The sequence below is a fragment of the Lacerta agilis genome, chromosome 10, assembly GCF_009819535.1.
Source record: "Lacerta agilis isolate rLacAgi1 chromosome 10, rLacAgi1.pri, whole genome shotgun sequence".
Taxonomy (NCBI): domain Eukaryota; kingdom Metazoa; phylum Chordata; class Lepidosauria; order Squamata; family Lacertidae; genus Lacerta; species Lacerta agilis.
The window spans coordinates 23691900-23717023 of NC_046321.1; the positions used below are offsets into that span (position 1 = coordinate 23691900).

At 42.3% G+C, this 25124-nt stretch overlaps 3 protein-coding genes across 7 annotated transcripts in view; 2 read left to right on the plus strand and 1 right to left on the minus strand.

The window, feature by feature from the left end:
• The first annotated feature begins 1566 nt into the window (after positions 1-1566).
• On the plus strand, positions 1567-13532 carry TMEM263 (transmembrane protein 263). 2 transcript variants are annotated; one of them, XM_033161524.1, is made up of 5 exons: positions 1568-1807; positions 4613-4661; positions 6713-6801; positions 9778-9847; positions 12243-13532. In XM_033161524.1, the coding sequence occupies exons 4-5, from the start codon at positions 9784-9786 to the stop codon at positions 12527-12529; spliced, it is 351 nt and encodes a 116-aa protein (XP_033017415.1). In that variant the 5' UTR covers positions 1568-1807; positions 4613-4661; positions 6713-6801; positions 9778-9783; the 3' UTR covers positions 12530-13532. The 2 variants fall into 2 exon arrangements, with proteins under 2 accessions (XP_033017417.1, XP_033017415.1); XM_033161526.1 differs by lacking the exon at positions 6713-6801 and having other exon boundaries at positions 1567-1807.
• Positions 13533-15323: 1791 nt separating this feature from the next.
• Positions 15324-18709, minus strand: MTERF2 (mitochondrial transcription termination factor 2). Its single transcript, XM_033161523.1, has 2 exons — positions 18448-18709; positions 15324-16860 (listed from the first exon to the last, which is right to left on the minus strand). Exon 2 carries the CDS (start codon positions 16823-16825, stop codon positions 15659-15661), a length of 1167 nt encoding a protein of 388 aa, XP_033017414.1. The 5' UTR covers positions 16826-16860; positions 18448-18709; the 3' UTR covers positions 15324-15658.
• Positions 18710-23231: 4522 nt separating this feature from the next.
• Positions 23232-25124, plus strand: part of CRY1 (cryptochrome circadian regulator 1) — a 31485-nt gene continuing 29592 nt past the window's right edge. For 2 of the 4 annotated variants that reach the window (XM_033161396.1, XM_033161397.1), the window contains exon 1: positions 23234-23891. In XM_033161396.1, coding sequence (XP_033017287.1) covers positions 23734-23891 — 158 coding nt within the window. In that variant the 5' untranslated portion in view covers positions 23234-23733. Of the gene's footprint in view, positions 23892-25124 lie in introns of all 4 variants that reach the window. The other 2 variants (XM_033161400.1, XM_033161399.1) reach the window with 2 other exon arrangements.

A 25124-nucleotide genomic window follows, 5' to 3' on the forward strand; every position in this document is an offset into this window, starting at 1 on the left:
AGAAACCACCTTCTTGACAATATTTGGTCGTGTCCACTCCATCTACCAGAGCCTGTCTTCACATGCAGTGGAAATCCGTAACTCACTGAGGGTTTGAGACCCATCAACCATGGGCATAGCCAGCATTTTTGTTGGGGGGGGGCAGGACCGACATGATTGGTCAGTTAAGTATTTCTATTGTTTTACTTGATCTATGGGGGCAGCTGCCCCCTGCCCCTCCCCCACCTATGCCCATGCCAACGGCTAACCTCACCTGGTTTAGCCAGCCAGTAAAAGCTGTTTCCAAGGTTTGGCTGCTGTTACATGCTGACAACTGGTGGACAAACTACCCCAGAAGGCGCATGACATGTCCCACACCAGAGATACTAACACCCCATACACATACTCTGACTAGCAGTGGCTTTTCAGGATCACAGGCAGACAACAGGCTTTCCCATCACCTGCCCTCTGATCCTTTTAACAGGAGATGCCAGGGATTGAACTTGGGACCTTCTGTATGCAAAGTATGCCACTGAGCCATGGTTCCCTGCAACCATGTAACTGGACAACCTTCAAACATAGCTTTCCCGTTACCTAGCTCACATATGTTATTCTGATATCTGAGGACACATTATCAATTGACATGTCTCTGGCTTTCTAGAGAGGCTTGTGAATGAAAATTATGGTTGAGATTATGGATTTTTTTTTCTCCAGGGCCAGCAACGTTTTACTTTTGTGGTATCTGAATATGGCAAAGTGTACACCTGTCTATGCTGCTGTGTACATGATGCAAGATATACAATTGCCATTTCATCAGTCTCTGAAATGAGTAATTGCTCATGCATCCTGGGAGAAAGAAATCAGCAGCCGCTGAGCACAAACAAGGCACCACAATAATTAGCCATTTGAAGCCTGGGACAGGCTGCCAACTCCACTTCCATTCTTGGGACCTTGCACACATATTGTTGTGGATTTTGGCATGGCTGCTGGAATTCCTGCGCTCATGACTCAGATAGGTTGCATCTGCATAGAAACCGTTGGGTCGAGCCAACCTTTCGGGATCTGATCTCTGACTATGCCTAGGGCATAGTCTCCTTATTTCCAAACCCAACTGACAGCTGCTGGCAAGAACCCCATGCATGTGAGCGGGTAGCAGCAATGCCACCTCTTTCTCTTGTTTGTTTTTTTCAGTGACAGGTGTTGCTTCCCCTGTGGTAACCCCTTCCGGCAGAAAAGGCTTTGCCTCTCTTGCACTTCTGCCTGAAAGGCACAGGGTCACTATCTTGAGGAAAGAAATTTTGATAACTGTAATAATTAGGCAGGCAAATGCCGACTTTTGGACACATAAACCCGTTCTTAGCGACGGGAAAATTGGGAGCGGGGGAAAGTGTGTGTGTGAACATAAAACGTATACAGTATACCTATATCTATATTATATGGCTGCTGTCCCTTTCATCCCTCCTCTTACTCGGTTCCACAGTATCAGCGGTCGCTGAGGAGGCGCTGGCCGGGCCGGTGGGGGAGCGAAGCGCCCGTGTAGACGGGCCTGGGCCTAGGCTGAAGCGCCTGCGCGCCCCTCCGAGCGGCGGGGGGCGCTGGGGGCCGGCCCGGGGCGGGTTCTCCGGGCGGAGACAGGGCGAGGTGCGTAGGTCGCCACGTCGGCAGGCGCCGAAGGAGCAGCTTCCACAGCAACGCGAGGGGAGCCCGAGTTCGGTCCGCGGTGGGGGAAGAAGCTGCTGCTGCCGCCGCCGGCGCCGGAGAGGAGAGGGGCGAGCGGAAGATCCCTCTGCCAGGCGGAGCCGCGAGCGGGCAGGACGGAGCGGCGGAGGTGAGCCCAAGACGCGGCCTAGTCAGCCGCGGAGAGAGGGAGGCGAGGAGGACTGGGCAAAAGCATCTCTCCCCCCCCCTCTATGGGAGAAAAGAGGGGTGCGGAGACTGTCTCCCGTGCGACCCCCCCTCCACCTCGCCCTACCCTTAAGGGGTCTCCTGTCGCCCTCCACCCGTGGACTCGGGAAGGGGGGGGACAAGGCAGGAGGGAAATGGGGGACATTGAATGACACCCCCGAAGGGTGCCATTCGTAACTGAATGGCAGGGTGTAGACAGATGGCCAGAGGGAACCAGTTTTGAATAAGGACGCCCGCAGACGCCGCCTCTTTTCCTCTGCTCCCAAAACTACAGCTTTTTGGGGTACGCGAGGAAAACGGGGGGCGGGGGCGGGGCAGTCTGGAAAATAAAAGAATGGCCGTTTCGTTCCAAAATAAACAAATGCAGTTGAGCTTTTGCCTTGGAACGGTTGTTCTTCTTTCCTGCTCTGGAAAATGGTTTACAGGGCAGCCCCCGGCCCTCCAAAACCGTGTTTTCTCCTAATTAAGTCCCGCTGTGTTCGGTGGAGCTGACTCCCAGGTAAGCGTGCACGGAATAGCAGCAGCCTTAAAAGCTGACCTCCTAAAATGGCCAGATGTAGGTCGTCGTGGAGCAGGAGAACTTGTGATGCGTTTGTGTGAGAGGGGAATCTGTGCAAGTATCAGAAGCTCCCAATCTTGTCTTTGCATATAGACGTTTGCCATATATGATATCCACCAGCCTTCCCTAGAGAGCCTGTTTGTGCAGTTCTGTTTACAGCTTGAATGGAGCGCTGGGGGGAGGGGGATTTGAGGAAAGACATTAATTCACAGTAGAATTTGCTTCTGAGTGCAGATGGCATGAGAATCTGTAAATGGAGGAGGGGGTGGTGGTGTGTTGGTTGTGGCAGGGGGAGAGAAGGTGGGGGTTTCCTGCCAGTGCTGTTCTGGCAGGAGACTTTGAGCACCTTCTCTATTAGAAAGGAGCACCGTGTTCAACGTGGAAGAGCCCTTTAGAGGGCGGGCAAAAGAATCCAGGCAGCAGCACGTCAACAGCTGCATGGTTCCAGGTTACATCTCTCTCTCTCCTGCCACGTCACAACTGTGATATAGATCCATGATTTTTTCCTTGCGTCTTCAGGGTTCCCATTTACAGCTCTCTGCAGTAGAAAGTAGTAATGCTCCCAATCTGCCATTTGCAAGCCTGTTCTCAGCTTGTTTTTCTGCTTCTTTCTCTCCCAAGACTCCTTTGACTTGGTGTACATAATGCTATTCCTGAAAGTTTCTGCTCCATAAACCTTTAGTGCTAGATGCCTGGCCAGGCTTATTAAACTGTCTGACCATTCATGCAAGGCTCTATTTGTGTGAGTCCCAGACCTAGAGAAGATTGATAGGGGATATGATCTTCAAATATCTGAAGAGCTCTCCCATAGACTGGAAAGCAAAGATTTGACCTGCCTTCAGGTACAGCATAGCACAAGCTCTAATTGGCTTAAGTTACTGGAAGGTAGATTTTGGTGGAACATTAGAGGAAACTTAATGATGTTAAGAGTAGTTTCACAATGAAACCAATTACTCAGAAATGTGATGGACTCCCTTTCTTTGGAACTCTTCAAGCCGTCTAGACAGTCATTTGCTGAGGATTCTCTGATGGTGGATTTCCCTGCATGAAGCAGGTATTTGGACTAGATAGCCTACAATACCACATCTTACTCTATGATTATCTCACCATCTGGATAATGCCCTTAGAATCATAGAACTGTAGAGTCGGATTGTACCCTGAGGGTCAGCTAACCCAACCCCTGCAATGCAATAATCTCAACACACAATCCCTCATCCAATTTGAAACCATACTGGACACTGCTTAGTTAGCAAGTGTGCTAGCAGTTATATGTCTGCACCACTAGGAGATGCTTACTTCAGCTTTTGCTGTTCTAAACCCAGAATAGACAAGCTTTATTCTCCAGAAGGGGGTGGGATATAGAGCGGCTGGAAGTACATTCTGTTGCTCAACACCCCACACAGTGCTTTATTATAAAGTCTTGAGTAACTATTAGCCAAAGGGTTTCTTTGGGGGAAAGTGAGTAGAACTATGGAAATTTTTAATAATACATGTAATTTGTTTGGGTGGAACTCAGTGGAGAATTGAGGTGGTGGTGATTTGGCCAGCAGATTCCCCAGTTAGCAATAATAGCTAAACCACATTCTTCTAGACTGTTGCTATTTTCAGGTGGGATTCAGTCACATAACTGCACATTCAGGTTGCACAATTATAGTTGATTTGACTTTCTTGCCCAACAATCCCACTTATTCGACTTCTTGTGATAAGGAAAATGATGGGAAAAGCACAATTATTTTTTCCCCTCATTTGCTTTTCTTCCATTCCTTCTTTTCTGGGACAGTATAAAGTACATCATACACTTCAGTAGTTATACAACCTTCCTTTTCTCTTGATTTTCCTGGCATGTGGGGAGGCTGATTACTATTAACTGAACTGCCTGTGCTTCCCCATAGTTAAGCAGCTTGATAGATGCCCACAGAGATAGAGTGTAGGAACTTGTTTATTAAAGCAGTACATTTTAAATTATGGCTAAATGGAAAACTTGCTCTGGGGCATCCTGAATTGCCTTTCTTAGATGTTCAAAGCTTTGCATTAATTATAGTTCTTTAAGAACCACATAAATAACTTGCGTTTCTCCAGGCCATTGTGTGTTGCAGCTGAGATTTAATTGACATTCTGAGAAGTCTATTGTACAGTATATAAATGTTAATAAGCATGCTACTTTCCTAGGTTTTCATATAGGAAACCACAGTAGGACTTTTGAATACAGGAACAGTTGGTAAGTCTTGGTTTTTATATATATTTAGATTTAAGTAATTGTAGGTGTACCATAAGTAGACACTGAGAAATCTAAATGGGGGCAGAGGGGATCAAGAAAGTATTTGCCAATGACAGAAAAGCATTGGAGACAGGGGTGATTCTGACCTTGCTTCTCCATTTGCTAACACCAGCCCCCAAAACATGGCCTGCTGCAAGGGTTGCAAATGTGCACTTCTCTCAACTGTTGGATAATATCCCATCAGTATAGGAAACTGCAAAGGCAGAAGAGTAAAGCTGTGTGGGAAGTCCAGGGAGGAAAGCAATGGCAAGGAATGTTCATAAAGGTGCAAATCCATTCCAATCTTTGACATAGAATTAATGTTATGTATTTTCATGTAGAATGTGGTTTGTATTCAACTGAATATTTGCAGGGAGGCAGTTTGCAGTGCAGTGGTAGTAAATCAATCCTGATTTCTTAATTTATTTCAGAATACTCTACTAATTAACCTGGTCAAAATAGTTTGTTATGCATGTTGTTGTGTTCACCTTACCTGTAAATATGAAGAAAAGTACCCTACTGCAGACATTTAAGATACTGAAAAATCTCTCATAAAACAATAATCTGGCCAGCTTGCTCACTTGTTTTACATGGTTGTTGTATAAACCATATACTGTGGATGGGGAAAGGAACTGAGGATGGCTTGCCTCAAGTTGCCTCTGGTGTAGGGATGAGGCTCTTCAGATGTTGCTGGACTACAACTCCCAACTCCCATCATTGGCTAAACTGGCTAGGCTCACAGGAGAGTGGATTCTAACATCTGGACGGCTACAGATTCCCTATCCCAGACCTCTTGTCATGGCAGAGGCAAGATTTGAACCAGGAACTCTCTGGCTCACAGCTTGGACTCTTAGCCTATACACTATACAAACTGAGGACCTATTTATGCTTTTTTACAATATTGATGAAGGACGCGGTGGTGCTGTGGGTTAAACCACAGAGCCTATGGCTTGCCGATCAGAAGGTCGGCGGTTCGAATCCCCGCAACGGGGCGAGCTCCCGTTGATCGGTCCCTGCTCCTGCCAACCTAGCAGTTCAAAGCATGTCAAAGTGCAAGTAGATAAATAGGTACCACTCCAGCGGGAAGGCAAACAGCGTTTCCGTGTGCTGCTCTGGTTCACCAGAAGCGGCTTAGTCATGCTGGCCACATGACCTGGAAGCTGTACGCCGGCTCCCTCGGCAAGTAAAGCAAGATGAGTGCCGCAACCCCAGAGTCATCTGCGACTGGACCTAATGGTCAGGGGTCCCTTTACCTTTACCTTTACTATATTGATATTGGGGAAATTGTTTTCAGTAAAATAACTGAGAGACAGATTTTGTATGGGATACCACTTCATATCAGTAATGCCTTTAAATCTGCTTTTATACTATCACACATGATGGATGGACACACATCTACATACGGTGAAAGTCCCAGTAGATGGCAGACTTCCCTGGCAAAATGGGCATATGCCCATTTGTTGCATACGGTGATGTGTAGATAGGCAACATGCAGCTTTCCACGCAGGAAGGGCCATGAAGGACACATTTGCAGCAGCTCCAAAATGCTTATATTTTAAGCTTTTGGTGCAACCTTCCACCTTGTGCCTATACACTGATAGAAACTTGGATGATTGCAGGAGCCTTGACTCTTTTAGTATATGGTTCATTTGGCACCCCCAGAATAAGTATGAATCTACAAAATTTGTGTGTGTTTACAATTTAGTGTCTGTCATTTCCGTTGAAATCTGAAGTTGCATAATAACAGAAAGGGCACACATATTTATGTGTATCATCCATTAAAATGCTTGTCTTCCTCCTTTGGGTGGTTCTCAAAGATGTGGATACTTGTTTGTTAAATGTACAGTATATGATTTAAAGATTAGCCAGTGAAGTGTTTCCTCACTAGAAAAAGCACTGTCCAGCCTCCAGAATGTGTTGGACTTTTTTTATAAGGACACACCAACCTTTCTTTTACTTCTGGGAATTTCTCACTGGATACATGCTGTTTTTGTTTTTGTTGATTTGACCAGTGTTTATAAGACTGCTGTTTAACAATAAAGGAGGAAAGGAGAGAACTTGTGCTTGTCACCTTGAAGCTACACAGCAAGGCGTTAAACAGGTATGTACGTTATATGTGGTGTAATATATTTATATTTAATACTGCTTGTTTAATTCTAGTGCTGCATAATGCTTCTTAAACAAGTGTAGTATACTTGACACTTATCTACGTGTTAGCTGCTTAATTTTGGTAATTTAATTATTTTTGTCCTGCATTTCTTTTAAAAGCCTAAAACGGAATGTTCAGTTCTGCTTAAATGATAACAATTTGTCATTGACTTTGGGAAGTGAATTACAGATACGATGATAATACTGCTACTAATAATAATAAACCCTGTTATTCATCACTGAATATGTACACTTCTAAAATGTGTGCTACTTCCAAAATAGCAACTTTCAAAGAAGCTTTTTAATAGTACTGTATTCTAAAGACAAGAAGTAGAGATTAATGCTATATCCAATTAAAACTGTAGGAGATATGTGGCTGGAATCTGGCCAGTACAGTAGTGTTAATACAACATCACTTGGCAAAACTGTATCTGATATCATTGACCCTAATTAAGGACTGGGAAATTAATAAGGCAACATGTCCTGCATGACATTATTGAACTGTTAGATGGTATTTTCTTGGCTGCCTTCCTTTTAAATGTTTCCAACTGGTGACCTTGTATGGTATGAGGGGGAGGCGTCTGAAACCTTTATTTTAAACTTACTTAACTGGAATTAAGACCTACTGACTTCCGCAGAACTTGTCTTAGCAGATATATTTAGCATCATGGTATAGTTCTGATCTCTCTCTCCGAGATTTAACTATGTTTCACATTAAAATAACAAGCAGCCATTTAAAAACTAGATAACTTAAAATGTGTCCCTTTCAATTAATTAAACCAACAAAATTTATATACCACTTAATTGCAAATAAAACCTGCAATAATATTTATTTGTTAAAATTGTCAATAAAAATCAAAGTTAAAATCAAGTTGTTGTTTTTAAAAAAATCAAAATATGACTAAAACCCTCAATTAAAAATGTACATTATAAGTTAAAATTACAGATTAAAATACATGCCTGGGTAGGCTCACCTAACAAAAAGGTTTTTAGCAGGTTCTGAAAGGAATACAGCACCTGCCTAATGTCAGTGGGAAGGAGATTTTAGAGTGTGGGAGTTGACATGCCAAAATATTTTTTCCTTACAAGTGCAGAATGTATATTATTCCACAGATCAGAGTGGTTGAATGGGCATGTATGGGGTAAGGTCATCCTTTGAGTAAACTGCTACTAAGCTGTTAACCCCTTGAACTTGGTCCAGTAACAAATCTGCATCTGGCACAGAGATCTGAGCAGGAATGTTATATATTCACAGGATCTCACTTACATCAGCAGTTGATAAATATTTGCACTTGAGGATGAGCTTGTCCTCGTGATTTTAATATTACTGTAATAGCCCATCAAAGTCCAAAAGTCAGTTCATTCATTAGTTCAGCATTTTTTAAAGGGTTGCAATGTAATCTACTACAATGGCACACCACTAAATCAACTTCTTTTGTTTTTGCATTTTCTAATTGTTCAATATCCATGCAACCTCAACTCTTCACTATTTATTGAAAAACTATATAAATGGTTGAAATTAAGAACTGTGAGGTTCTGCTAGCGTCCAGGAGTCCATAACTTTTGCTGGGCTTGGTAACATTCATTTGTATTTGGTTGCCAGCAAGACTGCCTCCTGTGTCCCTTTTGCACCCGCTGCCTTCGGAGTGGGCTTTACAGGGGAAGAGTGGCAGGAGCTGTGTGTATAGGAAACCCTTTCCCTCAAACCCATGACCCTGAATATATGTTCAAGCACAGGGCAGCCTATTACCTATTTGGAAAACATGCACTTTGCCTCCAGTGGCTGCCAATGTGTTTTGTTCTGGGGTGTTTTTTGTTTTGTTTTGAAAGCTTGCCATTGCCAGGGTGGAGTTTACCAGATGTTTTCAATTGCTGACTGTTCAAATCAAAGAACATTCAAATCTGAAGAAGTGTGCATGCACACGACAGCTCATACCAAGAACAAACTTAGTTGGTCTCTAAGGTGCTACTGGAAGGATTTTTTTTATTTTATTTTGTTTTGTTCAAATCAAATTTTTTGTTGCCCCAATAACCATATTTGAGGGTGCCTGCCAATGTGGCTACCCATTGGATTTTCTTGCTGAAGAGAATCCTGTTTTCAGCATAATTCTTACATCATTTTTGTTAAGTCGTAGGGAAACATTTATTTATTTATTTATTTAAAAGCAATTCTAAACAGTTTAAAATTTCAAATCTCCAAGTGAACAAAAATACACAAAAAAGTAAAATAGTATCATAAATGCAAAACTCTAGTTAGGGCCCAATATTATTGGTCAGGGAAAGACTAAGCAAGATTTTTTATCATTACAAGATGCCTGAAGCAACTGGTGGAAGATGTTTCATGTATGGTAGAAACTTTCTCCGTGAACTAAAAAAATCAGCTTCCTGAACAGGAGATCTTGAATAGGGTGCCAATATCTGGGTTTGAGATAGACTTGTCTGAATGAATATTGCCTAATCTGTAGTAAGGCCAATTTGTGAAGTATAATTCGTGACAGAAAAGTACTGTCGCTAGAAAGTGAGACAAAGTTGCCTGTTCCTCAAGTATGGAACTATTCTTGCAGTTTTGTGCTCTTTGAATTGCTGCCTGTGTTAGCTTTTTTTAAAATATTGTTTCAGTATACAGGTATCATGTATTATTCTTTATTCCATTCAGTGATGTTTTTGTTTGTTTTTTAAACCAATGCAAGCTGGGTTGGCAGGTTTGTGCTTAACTTAGCACAATGTGAAAACTGCCATTGCTGGCTCTTGCACATCAGATGGCAGCACTCATGTAATGTCATTATATTGGACTGGCATGTAACAAGTATTAGGATTAGGCTGTACATGTTATTTCCTATTTTAATGGGAAGTGAGTGAAAGATTGACTTTTTAAAAAACTTGTGCCAATATTGTAAACGAGAACTCTGTTGTTGTTTTTCTCCCACAGGCAATAATGAACCAAACAGACAAAAATGAACAAGATGTTCCTGCATATCTTAATGAGGAGCCACCAGAAGGTAAATTTCAATAACAAGTTTACCATGGTTCTGTCAGCTTCAAGGTTTCGGCTACAACCCTGTTTGTCCTTGTGTTTCCTGGGTGTAAGTGCCATTGAATCCAGTGAGACTTACTTCTGAGTAAACTTGTAAAAAAGAAGAAATATTCGTATGTTACAGTACTGAAGGATTTCATCAAGCCTACCGGTACTTCAGAAAATGATTGCTCTTAGTGCTGAGGAGCTGAGCAATGCAATGTGGGGGCTGAAATGTAGTCCCATCTATTCATTCACTATCAATCAGTTATTTACTAAATTGTGAATAAGTTTCCCTCTTATGAACTTATTTCAATTTCAAGACTACAGCTGACTGCAAAGAAAATCGCTTTAAAAATATTTTTTTATCAGTTTAAAATTGTGTTTGCCCATGCCCACACAATGTGCTTCATAGCTGAGGAGGCATTGGGTTTTTAACAACCAGGTCCAACTCTTAGCATCTTACCTTCCCTGGCATATGCTTTTTGGTAAATTCTGCAAACCTTTGTTTCCCAAAACACTGCTGATTCCTCCCTATGTATGGATGGTGTTGTTTTGGCTGCTTAAGGATCCACATTCAGAGAATGAGTTGCTGTTAGCATATAGGACAGCACAGAAGCTGCACATGCTTATATGCCAATAAATCCTGTTTTATTTCTTGCATACCTTGGCCTATTGGTTTTGCTTATGTTCCTGAATTTCTATTTTAGACTGCATATGTCTTGCTATTACCAGCTTATTGGTTTAAATGAAATTCAGGAACTTATTTATTGCATAGTTTGTCTTATCCAATAGGCATGAGTTTCACAGTGGTCAATTCCATTTTATTTCATGGACTTGTGTGCTTCATAGCATGTGGTTCAGAAATTCAGATAACTTAAGACACTTTTCACATAGAGAAGTAATCTTATAAAAACTGAAATTCACAGGCTTCTGAAATGAGAGATCACCTCACTGATCTGTCAACCACTGTTAGGCTTTCTCATGTCTCCTCTGCAGTATTTAGATACACAATCAGGTTTAAGTGGTTGTTAATACTGGAATGTGCAGTTCTTGAACATACTTTGACTTTAGTCACTCTCAGTAGCTACAGTTGAGTAATGCCTAACATCATCATCATCATCATTATCATCATCATATAACAAGGGTGTGGAAAGAAGTATCTCTCATTTCTGAGTCATTATTTTAGAGCTTACCATCATAGTGTTGGCATGATGGCAGCTGTGTTCTCTGTACTACATGGACAAGCAGCCATCAGCATGGGAGCTGACAGTAAAAGTGAGACTTGTGGGTGCTCTGGAGAGCCATTAATCTACAAAACCTTATGTCTGGAAGCACCCTATTCTTCTTCTGCTCTGAACCTGTTTAAGTCTGGTAAAACAAGAAAAAAATTGTTTTAATTCAGAGCTATTCAGAAGCAAGTCCCATTGAGTTCAGTGGAATTTACTCCCAAGTAAGTGTGTACAGGATTCTAGCCTATTCTTTTCTAACATGGCATGCGGAGTTTGGCGCTTAGGGGGTGTATCCAACATTAACCATACACAGGGTAGATCTTTTAAGGCAGGCATGGTCAAACGTGGCCCTCCAGCTGTTTTGGGACTACAATTCCCATCATCCCTGACCACTGGTCCTGTTAGCTAGGGATGATGGGAGTTGTAGTCCCAAAACAGCTAGAGGGCCAAGTTTGGCCATCCCTGTTTTAAGGGTTGGATATATGAGCTACTTCCCAGTGGGGAACTGGCATGCACATCTGGAAGAAGCCTGGAAATGACATTGAAGCATTAAAAATAAGGAAACATCCTGGCTCCAATATCTGAGGGAATGTTCCTTCCTTACTATATTTTGAAAGGCAGGTCAAAACCTTTCTTTTCTAAAGAGAATTATGAAAATGGTCAAACCCTAGTTCGTCTCAGAGCATACACAATATGCAAGCAAATCATAACCAAAGGTTGCAGGATTCCTTAGAGAGGAAATCAAGGATGAGGTCATTTGTAAAAGTAGGTTTGGGTTAGACAGAATCTTCCATGTGCTCCTGAAAGGTTCTGAGACTCTGGAAATTGGTGTTATTTTTTGCCCAAAATAAGCACTGCTCCAATTTCTTTATTTGTGATGAGACTGAAATCAAGAGACAACAGCTTGATAAAGGAAAAAGTGGTGTAAGTTTTACAATTACACAAAAAAGGTAAAAAAAAAAAAAATGAAAATGTTATCCTCTTTTTTAAAAAAAAAAAACTTGCATTGGCAATGGCTTCTTCCAAACAGCCATCCCATAGAATGCTTATATTCCATGTGGTATATGTCATGTTAGAAGGATCTGCAATTGTTTTTCTTAAAAACATTAAAATATGATTTGAACATTTTACTATCTCTCTCCTTCTCAGATTCATTAAAAGATCATCCACAGCAGCAGCCTGGCATGCTTTCTCGTGTGACTGGTGGCCTCTTCAGCATAACGAAGGGAGCTGTTGGTGCCACAATTGGTGGTGTAGCATGGATAGGAGGGAAAAGCCTAGAAATGACCAAAACAGCAGTAACAGCCGTGCCTTCTATGGGAGTAGGATTGGTAAAAGGAAGTGTTTCTGCTGTGACAGGTGGTGTTACAGCTGTAGGATCTGCTATCTCAAGCAAAGTGCCTTTAACAGGGAAGAAGAAGGATAAGTCTGACTAAAAGAAAGAGAAACTGAGGCCAAGTAAGTTGCTTCTGTGGTTGTGGAATCTGCAGAAATGGACTGCTACAAAGCCACAGGTCTTAAGACTCCTCTAAAGAGCTGTGTGAATGACTTTCACCTGAAAGGGACAAGAGCAGCGTGATACCCCAGTGTCTGGAATTTCATTTAAAACGATAGATTTCTTCAAGCACTCATCTGTGAAATGTTAACACTTGATGAACATGGAATCAAGTACATGGATCTGAAGGGGTGGCTCACATATGAATATTAATTCACTGTAGATCTTTTTTGCAGTCTTGAACTAAAAATGTGAAAATAAAAATGGAGGGAATGACCTAGCAAAAGGTAAAGCACTTTGAAGTCCTGTTGGTCCCAGTGGGAGGGGCTAAAGCCTGTGCTTACCTGCCCCTTTAGCATCAGTGCTTTAAATGTTGGCTAGATCATGCCCTTAGTTGGTAACTTCTACAGTACCATAAATATATTGATGTTCTAGCTGCAAGCCTATGGTGTCTGTATTTTTTTTTATAAAGAATCATTGAACTGCTTAAAGGGTCTTCATATATCTTTGCTTTTTGAAACTATTTTTATACACTCTATAAACTCTGAATGGTGACTGCATTCACTCTGTGTGTGCATGTGTGTGTGTGTGCGCCTCTATATATATGTAGTCGTGTGGTATATCAATCTAATCATTCATGCCTTACAGTGAAAAACAATCTATTTTTCCTTAGTGACTGGAAGGATTTTGTAATGTCACTCATTTCAATGCAGTCTGTAAAAGAAGCTTTACTTTTTTAACACTGTTGATACTGACTGAAGAGAAGACTGCTAAATCTCAGGTGTAACTTGCCGGTTTCCAAACCCCCACCTCAAAATGAAAACTCCTTTGTGCTGTTAGTTTGTTTAAACTGAAGTGTATGTCCAAGTTTACAGTCCATACATTACTGGATAACTTCTAGCTTAGAATAAAAACACTTTTTTGTGGCTTCTAGTCCAACAATACAAATGATTCTAAAACCTGCTTCTTTAACACTGCCATGAATTCAACAACAGCTGCTGCTGTGCACCATTTGTTTCAGTGTTGCAGATGAAAAAGAGTAGTCTGTGCAGCAACCATGGTTGATGGGTTAGACAATACCATTTTCACTATGAAAACATAGACCTTCCTAGAATTTGCACCTCAGTAGGTAGTTTTGCTGAAAAGGGGGGCGGGACAAAATAGCACCAAAGACTGGCAATGATAAAATCCAAGTGATTAAAAATAACTAGGTGACTTGCATAGAAATTAATTTAACACATACATTTTCAAGGTTTCCTGAGCAACATGTAGATTTATCATTTGCTCTCTTGCTCCTAATTCATAATCCATTAACTCCAAAGTAGCCCTCAAATTAGTGGACTGTAATGTGGGTTAATGGGGTTCATGCCTTGCAAATTTCATTTGGAAACTCCTCAGCATGTTCTTGTTGACTTTGTAGTGTTTTTGGTAGTATAAAGATGGCAGAAGTATGCATGAATATTCTGTATGCTGCATTTCCTAAAATGTATGTGTTAAAATGGAGGAAAAGCTAAGCACCTGAGCTTGATTGATTCTAATTCTAAACAGTGGGTTAATGTTTTTCATTTTTGCTTTGTTTTGCTGACAGCCAAAAGCCATTGTTTGTCAAAAATCACTTATTCTAGTTTCTAGAATTTTGTGCATTAAACAGTCTGATATAAATGATCCGGCTGTTGCCATCTGTACTGTATGCCAAGGGAAAGGAAATTAGCTTACGTGGTAGAACATGCTCTGCCTGCAGATTTAACCCTGATTTCTCTAGCTAAAAAAAGAAATTATGTAGCAAAGCTGGGAAACATCTGTACTCAAGACCATGGGGGGAGCTGTTGCCAGTCAGAGAAGACAATGCTGGATCAATGGTAAGGCAGCTTCATACAGTATTTTACTTAAAATATTTCTATACATCAAACTTTTGTAAAGGGTGAGAGAGCATAATTTTTCAAACCCAGAATGTGATACATCAAACCATCCCAACATTTAAGGATTTTATCACTGCTACTCTCTGAATAAGTGTTTTTCGGGGAGCTGAATTAAGACAGCAAAAGAGTGTAAGAAGGCCATGGCTATATGAGAGCTTGAAAGGAGCTCTTCATCAGGGATACCTTGACTAGCATGATTGCAGATATTGACAAATATCAGTTTACTGCTCCATGCTGTTCAACCACTAACAAAGATTCCTAAAAGCATTTATTAAAGCAGAAACATCCAATTCCTTTTTGTTAAGGATCTTTGTAAAAAAAAATCTGACTTGTCTTCCAGGTGTTTGACTTTTAAATGGTTTGTATGTGGATATTATTTTTAGAATGATTAGCCAAGACTGAAACAAAGGGATAGAATATAGAAATATTTAGACTTATAAAGCTGTAGAAATTAATTGCCGTTCAAGGTGGCAACCCTCCACTGAGGGTCTTAAACTGTAAATGAGGTATTGTGATCACAGTGTTGTCTAGTTACATATGCTTAGTCCTACTGGGGATAAAAGAAATGTAACGTGCAGGATGATGTGGCTGATTTTAAAAGCATCCTTGCTGATCCAAGCTTACTTAGTTCTCTCTGGTACTGAGCACCTGCCACAACAACTAGTGCCCCTGCTTATTTTGTGTGCTTAATTATAAAAGCTTTCCAAAAAAAGTGAAAACCCAGGCTGGTTGATGGATAAAACTCCCAGCACTCTTAAGGAGTGTGGAATCTTAATAATAGGATGTGAAAATTATGCAACTGTGACACTACAGGGCTATTTCCTCAAGGCATTGTTTTGAAAGGTTTTATTTGTCAACTTAGTGAAAACTGATACAGAATGACCTTGTGGGTTTATCTTTCTTTGTGTTCACAGCAGCATCATTCAAGTTAAGTTTCTGATAAGATGGTGTCCAATTTGGTGGAGAAACTTGCAATCCCATTACTCACTGAGTTCCATGTTTAAAAAAATTCATTAAAACTGAAAGAAATAGGGTATGAATAAAAATCCATTTTGAGTATCAATCACACTCAGTGTTCTCCAAGTATAAAAAGTCACCCAACCTCTTTCATCCCAAACTCCCATGTGGCATTCTTAAATACATTCCAGAAATTAATCTTCAATGTTTAAAGGAGCAACTGGATTAAATATTGGCCTCTCCTTTTTTTCTTGTATCTTTCCGTAAGTAACTTCAAAATCCTTTTTTGTCCCATTCAGGTATTCTAGAGTTCTGCCTTTTAGACTGTATCCTATAGCATCTAATTTTTTAATCCTATATTGCACTATTTCCGCTGACAGTTCTAACACTGCAGGTGTTTGTTTAATTTGTTCCACAGAAATTCCCACCTTCAATAGCCCCTCCATTCTTTCTTCCAGAACTGGAACTGAGTAGTAGAGAAGGGCAGGGCATTTTATTATTAGCTCTTTTAATTCTTGATCACTGCATTTGAAGATGTTCTTGGAGAACAGCAGGCTGTTCTGCATGCTACTAGGGTTAAGTTGAAAAACAAAGCCCTTCAGCTTGGACAGCAGACTCAAAACTTCAAAGTCAGTGAATTTGTTCTTCTGGAAAAAACCCAAATTTTCTTCAACAGTGGCTGAAGAATTTAACAAAATAAATGGGTTTTGACTCAGTAATTTCAGCATCCAGTTCTTCATATTCTCCTGTGAACCTCCTAGCCTTATATAGTTACTTTGTAGGGTTTCTATCATATGCTTGTTCTTTGCAACAGGGTTATAAAAAATATTGGATGCGCTTGTTAGGAGCCGGCTGATAACCGTATTTTTCAGTCCCAGATCTTTGAAGAACCTAATGTTGGCTTTCTGGTTTTCATAGTTTTTAACTATAAAAAAAGAGTCTGGGAACCGTTTTATTAATTCAACTAACTGTTTTTCATTTTGGCAGACTGATAACCACAATTCTCTCTGATAATGGATATCTGTAGGGCTACAAAGAATTGCCTCAGGACAGCGCTCAAAAATATATGCCACAGAACTCTTGTCAGCTCCCATTTCTTGCAAAATCTTAGTTGTTTCCTTGACGTGCGTCACCTCTTTTGAGAGCACCCATGGCTTTAGCCTACGGATCTTCTTGATATCCACAGATAACTCATAGAGGCTTTGTACAGTGGCCCTGTTCTCTCCAGCAGCAATGTCAGATGTATATCTAAAATGCAGTAAAAAGTTTCTGTTTTGTCTTTGATTCCATAAGGCTGAAAGAGCTGGCAACAGCAGGCGAGGCTGAGATCGCATAAATAGATTTTGAGCAACGTGGGTCATTTCAGTTTGTGATTTAGCACTACGTCTGAGAAGGCCTAAAAGAATGAAAGCATTTGAGATAATATTAATGCTGTGCCTGTTCAACTTTTTTGCGGGGGTGGGGGGGTGGAGAACAAGAAAACAATATTTTCCCCACTTAGGGGATTTCTGCTCCTGTTTAACAACAATCTTTCCAGGCTGTAATTATGCTCTACTCTGTGGCAGTTGCATTCAAATACTCATATTTAAATAATGGGCATGCTGGTGAAGTATTTTGCACCTTCTGTCTCAGCCAGATATAAACGATAAAGACTGTTAATCAGTAACAGAATTTATGTTAGTAGGTCAACAGAAACTTGCAACGCAAGAGGCTGGGTGCCTGTTGCTACACCTCCTGAAACCTAATAGGGGGTAAAATAAAACCGCATGCTTTAACTGCCGGAGGAATTGATCAAGAGGACCAAGGAATGGATGGGAAAGCCCAACAACCTGCTACACCTGTATTGTTAAGGTACGTGCACCAGTCACCTTCACACAACCATGACAGTTAAATCTATTTGTTTTCATTTTTAAAAGGTTCCGTTTCACAACCTTACTCTCTCCTATTTTGCGAGGCCTCTATCTTTTCACCATCACAGAAGCAGGTAGAACTTCAGGAGACCTACACTATGCTTGTGGCAAAACTTTAAGAGCTTCGGTCCCTTGAAGTACTGAAAAACCCTCCCCACAGAGGCTCCCCTATTGTACAACTTTCGTTATATGCTGAAGACGCACCTCTTTTTTTATACTGATAGGAGCTTTGGGGGGGGGTCAGTCTGGATGATGCCCCGAGTCCCTTCTAATCCTTGAGATCCTGGATCTCTGCAAGCTTGCCAAACCAGTTCCTTTAAGGTAAAGATTTTGGCTAGCCATTTAAGCACCGCAATCAGGACAACCAAATAAGTTACCCTGCTTGGAAATTGGGGTGGCGTGTATCAATATATTTAGGACACATTCTAGTTGTGACTGGTATTTCTTTTAAACTGATTTTTAAATAAAAGATGGGAGGAATGCTAGAATCGGGTAGTAAAGACCACTTCTTGTTTATTTTATTATTTTAAGGCTGGTATAAGTAGGGCCGGATTTAGGTTTGATGAGGCCCTAAGTTAATGGGGCCCTTTATATGTCCAGCTGTCCTTTGTCAACAACAAATTGTCGCTGTTTTTTTGTGTTGAATATATGCTATATGGTAATTTATGGACCTAATATATAAAGCCATTTGCACATAACAAAATATGTATTTTATCAAAGTAACTGTTGAACTGAAATGCAATTAAGAAGAAGCATATTAATAGTGAAATAATTATTAATCTCAAACTTAACATGATTGGGGGCCCATTACTTACATCATAGGAGCCTACACAACACAAAACACTGTTGCTGTATGTACGTTATATTTTTTTGTTGTTTTTTTTTTGTCTTATATTTTGGAAATGTACATCCAGTTTTGTTTTGTTTTGTTTTGCAATTTTTTTGGGGGGGGCAATAGAGTGGGGCCCTAAGCTATAGCTTGTTTAGCTGACACGTAAATCTGGCACTGCAGTGGTGGCCAAGTGCGTGTCAGTTACCGGACTGTCCCATCCAGTGAGAGATACTTACAGTACTAGGTCGGAGCTCAACCCACACACCGCCCTTGCTGGATGACCGTCTGTTTCCCTTCCGTAAAGCTGCTGCGGCCGGGCTTTGCTGCTGCCTCCGCCATTCCCTCGAGACCAGGCCTCGGCGATCCCTTGGGCGCTTGACCTTGCACTGCCCCGTCCCGGATCCCCATCATCAGTGCAGACTGCAGACCCCGCGCGCGCGGCAGCTCCTCCGGGCCCGAAGCGCGACGCGAGGTCCGGAAGCGCAGCAAAGCGCCGTCTACGTTTCTTCCACCAAGGAAGAGGCGGCAGTAACAGCCACCCGGGCAAGCTTCTTGGCCATACCATTCATTGTGCGAGGCAGAGGGAGGGGTGTAATGCTGGCGGAACGAACCATTTCCATTTTTGCAACTCGGGTTGGTGGCTGTGACAAGCCAGAGGAGTGATTTTAAACGGATTTGTTGATGTGGGGGTTTTTGTTTTTTTAAAAAAAAGGAAAAATAAGCACAAGAAGAACACACTGTTCCCTGCAACCACCCCTTTTCCATAATAACCACACAGGACAGAAACTTTTATTTGCAAAAGAGTGGGAGAAACTGAGATAGTTATTCACAGCATACATTTTTAAAGCACGTTTCTACCACTTTTAATACTCATGGCTTTCCCCCAAAGAGTCCTGGGAACTGTAGTGTGTACATAATGCCCAGCACCCTCAAAAAGCTACTGTTCCCAGGACTCTTCCGGGAGAGCTTTTTCAAGTGAGCATTGGCATGGGCTAACAATTATTCAGCTGCAAGTTTTGAAATTTGAAATGGTGTAAAGCGGACAATGGCTTCACTTGGACTGGTTAAGATGAAACTCCCTTCATCTGATTGTCAAAGTGTGCATGCACACGAAAGCTCATACCAATGACAAATGTAGTTGGTTTCTAAGGTGCCACTGGAAGGATTTTTTTTACTGTATTTTGTTTCAACCAGCACAAACAGAAGACATTCCTTCCTGAAACCATGAAGCATGCAGTTTAGTATGCAAACTAAACATAAAGGTAAATGTTAATATAATTGCCTAATTTTTTAAGAAGTAGGAAAGGTTCTTTTTACATAATTTTAGGCCAAATCAGTAATGTAGTAGTCAAAATATTACAGGTATAGGTTCTAATTATTACAAAAGCAACTTGCAGGAAACTGCATCACGTGGAAATCTTAAAAAGAAACAAAACTTTTCAGGTGTGGAAATATGTCATTAAAAGCACACTCAGGCAACACTAACACCACCTTGCACTTAATGTCATAACAAGTACCATATGATTAGCAAATTACAGGGTTTGTTGTACTCCTAGCTTTCAAAGACATTAGATGCTTTGGATTTCTTTCTTGCTTCGTGGTACACAGTGTTCTGCCAAGCCTTAGTACAGTACTTAGTGCAAAGAGAACTAGTGTGGGCAGGGCCGGATTTAGGTTTGACGAGGCCCTAAGCTACTGAAGGTAATGGGGTCCTTTATATGTCCAGCTGTCCTTTGTCAACAACAAATTGTCACTGTTTTATGTGTTGAATATCTGCTATATGGTAATTTATGGACCTAATGGGTATCTAAAGCCATTTGCACGTAACAAAATATGTATTTTATCAAAGTAATTGTTGAAGTGAAATACAATTAAGAAGGAGGATATTAATAGTGAAATACAATTAAGAAGATGGATATTAATTGTGAAATAATTATTAAACTCTAACTCTATGTAGGTTTTATTTTATTGGTTTTTTATCTTATATGTTGGAAATGTACATCCAGGGTTCTTTTCTTTTAATTTTTTTTTGAGGCGCCCAAGAGAGTGGGGCCCTAAACTGTAGCTTGTTTAGCTTATATACATAAATCTGGCACTGTGGTACAACTATGCTTCTTCAGGAGTTCTTTATCCACCCAACCTTATATAAAGTGGGGAAAATTCAGCTCTTTAAATTGATGGCCATTTGCAAAGGCAAAAAAGGTGCCTATTACATAATATTTAAAGCTTTTACTTTGTGGTCACTTTTGCAAAGTTGCAAGCAATCATTGACTGGCAAGACGCTGCTCGTTTGATTTTTTCATGGAAAACTGAGAATCATTACCTTCACACACCCAACTCATTACTATTGTAGTGATTACTGCACCCCTCTCAACGAAATACATGATTCCGACATGAGAAAATTATTCTTGCAGTGATAAGCTTCATTTCTGAGGAAAGTTGCTTATTAATAGCCGAAATTTACTAGGTACTTCCTCAATGAGAGCTAGTGAAATAGTGAGGACTGGTGAAGCGGAGGAGGAATGAAGGAAGGGTGCAATTCCAGGATCTTTTTTCAGAGCAGGGGTAATGATATCGTCCGCTGGGCACCATGATAATCTACACATCCTCTGCTTCAGCAAGTGAATGAGACTTTCACATTTTCCTATTATTTCCAATAGATTAGCATACAGGAAGTCAGGGAAATAATCAAGGAAAGGTTGGATATATTTTCTCCCTTTTCTTTGATGGGATTCCTACTAAGGGTTGCATTTCAGCTGCCTGAAGATCTTTTGTTAAATTTCAGTGGAGTTTTGTGAGTTGAATTTATCCTATTAGTGCCTGTTCAATGACTGTCAGCAGACCTTAATGAATTGGGTGTTTTTCTATGTACTGCTGCTTTTCTTCCAGGGGTGGGAAGGTGCATGTATGTGCGTATATATGGCTCAACACAGCTGCCTACATTTTTAGATTCTCTGTTATGTATTAAGTTTGGCTGCAGTTCTCATTCAGGGCCACCAGTATGCAAATGAAGGATTGAGAGCTGTGTTCACTGATTGGTTAGTTAGTTGGAATTTGTTACTGTTACAATTTACTTAGTATTATATAAGGCAGCCGGCTACACTGTTGTGTCAGACACAAGGAACAGTTCTAATTGCTGTTCTAAGAGCTGAAGAGCTGTGTCCTTCGTCCATCTTTCCCACAATTTAACATTCTCCTTAGGGGTGTGGCTATGACAGGCATCAAAAGGGGTAGAACTGCCAAGAGCTAGTGGTCGTGGATAGTAGCAGAAATATGGAACTCACATTGTTGTTTTAACAAATACATTTCATTATCAAAAGTTTTTTTAAAGGCTTCTGTGTGGTAAGAAATGACAGGGTATGGGCATATTTTGGTGCAAAGTGGATGAAAATGCAGGATAGCCTTGACTAATCTAATGTTGTCTGTCTAATCTAATCTAATGTTGTTAGCATAGGAGATACTTCCTGTTTCTGTCTAGCTTGTTTAGAGCAAGATTTATCAAATATATACTTTTTCATTTATGAGGTTAGGCTTTGGAGAGGGAATGAGCAATTTATCCCATCAAACTGGCTTTCTCCTGTCCTATTATGGAAGCTGTGAGGGGAGAAAGTAGGACAATGGTTCCACTCTTGCAACCACATTACTGTTATTTTATTGTAATTGTTTTTGTTGTACTATTGTCTCCCTTTCTCTGTGGTGTGTGAGAGTGAGGGAAAGCCATTAGATGCTCGGGAAACCAAGGCAGTGTAAACCGTACAGCTTCCAAACAGGGGCCATCAATCATATTCCCACATGATAGTAATCTGCATGGTAGAAATAAGTACCAAAACCCGCCTTCCCATCTGTCTCTCCTCATTTGCCTCAGCATCTGTCAGTGCTGCAGGTCCTTGGCAGCCAGGGACTGGCCTAGAGGGGCTCTCAGAGATGACATAATCTGGGTTATCGAGTAATGTGAGAGTGTATGCTTTTTGTAAAAAAATATGCCATCGAAGGTCTTGAAACTATCTTTTGAGAAAGGTCTGCAAAAGTCCATTTCCAATCCACAATTACCAACACTCAGCTGCATCCTCATATTGGTGGGTGAACCTTTAAGTGAACTGGCACTGGTAAATAACGTACAAGCAGAGGTGGTGGCGGGGGTTGCCCTATGGAAGAGGTTCTGGGTTTTTATTTGGCTGAAGAGCGTGGCGAACTATTATTTGAATTAAAATGCAGCGCATGACGCGGACCTAACAGTACCAGGGCGGAAGCACAGCTGCGAGGTGACAGGAAGGCCGCTGCCGCCTCACACACTTCATTTACATAACGACTTCTTAAAGGTTTTCACTGCCTCTTGCCGCCCGCTCGCTCCAGGGCGGCCCCGTCGCCATCTGCGCGAGCGGAAGGACCCGAACAGCGCGCGCGCCCACGCCTCACCCATGTGTTGCAAACACGAGCCGCGCACGGGCCGGCCCAGGCCGCTGCAAAAAAAAAGCAGGGAGGGAGGGAGTAGTCTCACCAGTGCGCGCACCCCGTGCGTACGTGCACGCGCGTATATATAACCCAGCGGCTACGGCGCCCGCGCGCATTTACACGGCTCGCCACGCGCTTAGCAAAACCTCCACCGAAGCCCCGTGCTCATCCGGGACATTCGAGTCCGCCCTGAGGGCGTGGCCAGGAGGCCTGTTAGCCACGCCCCCTGGCCTCATTTTATTTGTTTGTTAGATTCTTCGCCCGTCGACTGAAGGCAGCTCGCGGCTGGAGCTTCCCCGTTTCAGACGAGCTCGTCCCTCTGTGTGTGTGTTGACAGTGCTTTAAAGCAAGCCGTTAAGTTTTGTTACTTTGGTTCTCTCAGCCCTGCTCCCTCCCTCCGCCCTTCAGAAACCCGTAAACACATTTTAGAAACGTGAGGCGGCCGGAGATCACGTGCCGCGCGGGCAGCCAATGGGGAGGAGGGGGCGGCGCTTGCCGGCTCCTGTAGTGCAGGGTTGCTGCGTAGAGTCACAGGGCGGGCGGCGAGGAGAGAGGCGGCCGGTTCGTGGCTGTGTGTGTGAGAGAGAGGAAAAGAACAACAACCCAGGAGGGAGTCGTCTCGCGGCACTAACCGCCGTCCGTTCAGCTCGAGCCGGGTCTGCGTCGAACTCCGTGGAGCTCCTCGAAACCACCTAACTACTAACTGCGTGGAGCGGGCGCGGGGCTGAGGAAAGAAGGGGTAATGCGTTTCCCGCTGGAGGCCATCGCCACTGCCGCCGGAGCTGCTGCCGCCTCCACAGCCGCAGCTGCCGCCTCCACCGGGTCCTAGAGCCGCTGCTGCCTACGGCCCCCCGCTCCCCTGCTCCTTCTTCTGTATAACCCCCCCTGAGGGTGTTTCCCCTCAGTGGCGGGACCCCGGTTCGGTATGAGCCGCGACGCCGATTTCATTTATTCCTGAACAGCCGGCAGCTCTTTCCTCCGACTTCTCTCCCCCACCCCCCGCCCCGCCTCAACACCCACCGGCCTCCGCCACCAGGAGAATCTGTGAGGGGAGTAACCGGGCGCCCCTCGGAAGATGGGGGTGAACGCGGTGCACTGGTTCCGCAAGGGGCTCCGGCTCCACGACAATCCGGCGCTGAGGGAAGTCATCCAAGGCGCCGACACGGTGCGCTGCGTCTACATCCTGGACCCATGGTTCGCGGGCTCCTCCAACGTGGGGATCAACCGGTGGAGGTCAGTGAACTGAATGAGTGGGTGCGAGGATGCGGTTTTTTTTTTATTTAGCCAGTCGGTTTTTTATAAATCCCCATTCAGAAGGTTCCCGGTTGCGGGTAGGAAAAAAGGAGGGGGGAGGAAATGGGAGAGGTTTGGGCGTCGTCTGCGCACGCGCGTTGGCTGCTGGTTATACAACGCCGATTCAGGTACTATGTAACGCCAATGAAATCAATCTTGACGTCCTGGCACTGGGAGCTAATGAAAGGACGGCACACTTCGGCCACCCGCTTATGTTCTCACGCATAACTTGATTTTTAAAGCTTGCCATTTCCCCTGGGAACGGATTGCTTCGTTAACTACTTAAGCAACTGCGCTTATCTCACTGCATGTAAAAGAGTGCTGATTTAAAGCGATGAATAAATTCTAGCCCATGTTGGTGGTGTCAAAAGGATTTTTGGGTACTCAGACACGTTGTATAGTTCAATACTTATAAAAACAGAGCTGGACCAATTAAAAAACAAAGCAAAACCCACTTCATCTTCCAGACGAACAGGGTAACAAATATTTTGAAAGGCTCCAAAAGTTATGCCCATTACATGTTTGTCACTGTCCCCTTTAAATATGTGATCTTGAGTCTTAGCTTTCACTTTACTGCCCTTGCTGTGCAACAGAGGCTATGCCATCCTGGGTTATATATGTGTGGTCATGATGCTCACCTTCCTCTTGCTAGCCATGACCTACTCCTAATTATGCCCTTTCCAGCCTCTTCCTGATGCTGCTGGCAGCACTGAGGCAGTTGCACTTGCAGTTCCTTCTGTTGCTGTGCAAAGCAAGACATAACCTCACTTGGATATTTCGCAAGCAGTATTATGCTCATTTTCCAACCACAGACATTGTGGGGCTAAGAGGCCTACTAAAAGTTTCTTCGAATCAATAAAACATTGGAGAAAATTGTGTACTGTATATTTGTATGTAACTGTTCCAAATGGTACTGAAAAATTAGGCAATGAGAGCTGTATCTGACTTTTTTTTGGTGAGTTCAAACTTAATAGGATAGTTCTTGTCACACAAACACTGTTCAAAGCTGGTGCCTGGTCAGTAGCAAAGGTAGACAAATGATATGGACCACTTTGACATTTGTGGAACACAATAAAGATGAAGAGGATTATCAGTTGCTGTAAGGAGTGTACATGTCTTTCAAATGAAGCTTCTTAGTCAGTTGCATTCTGAACTAATTAAACCAGTTTATTG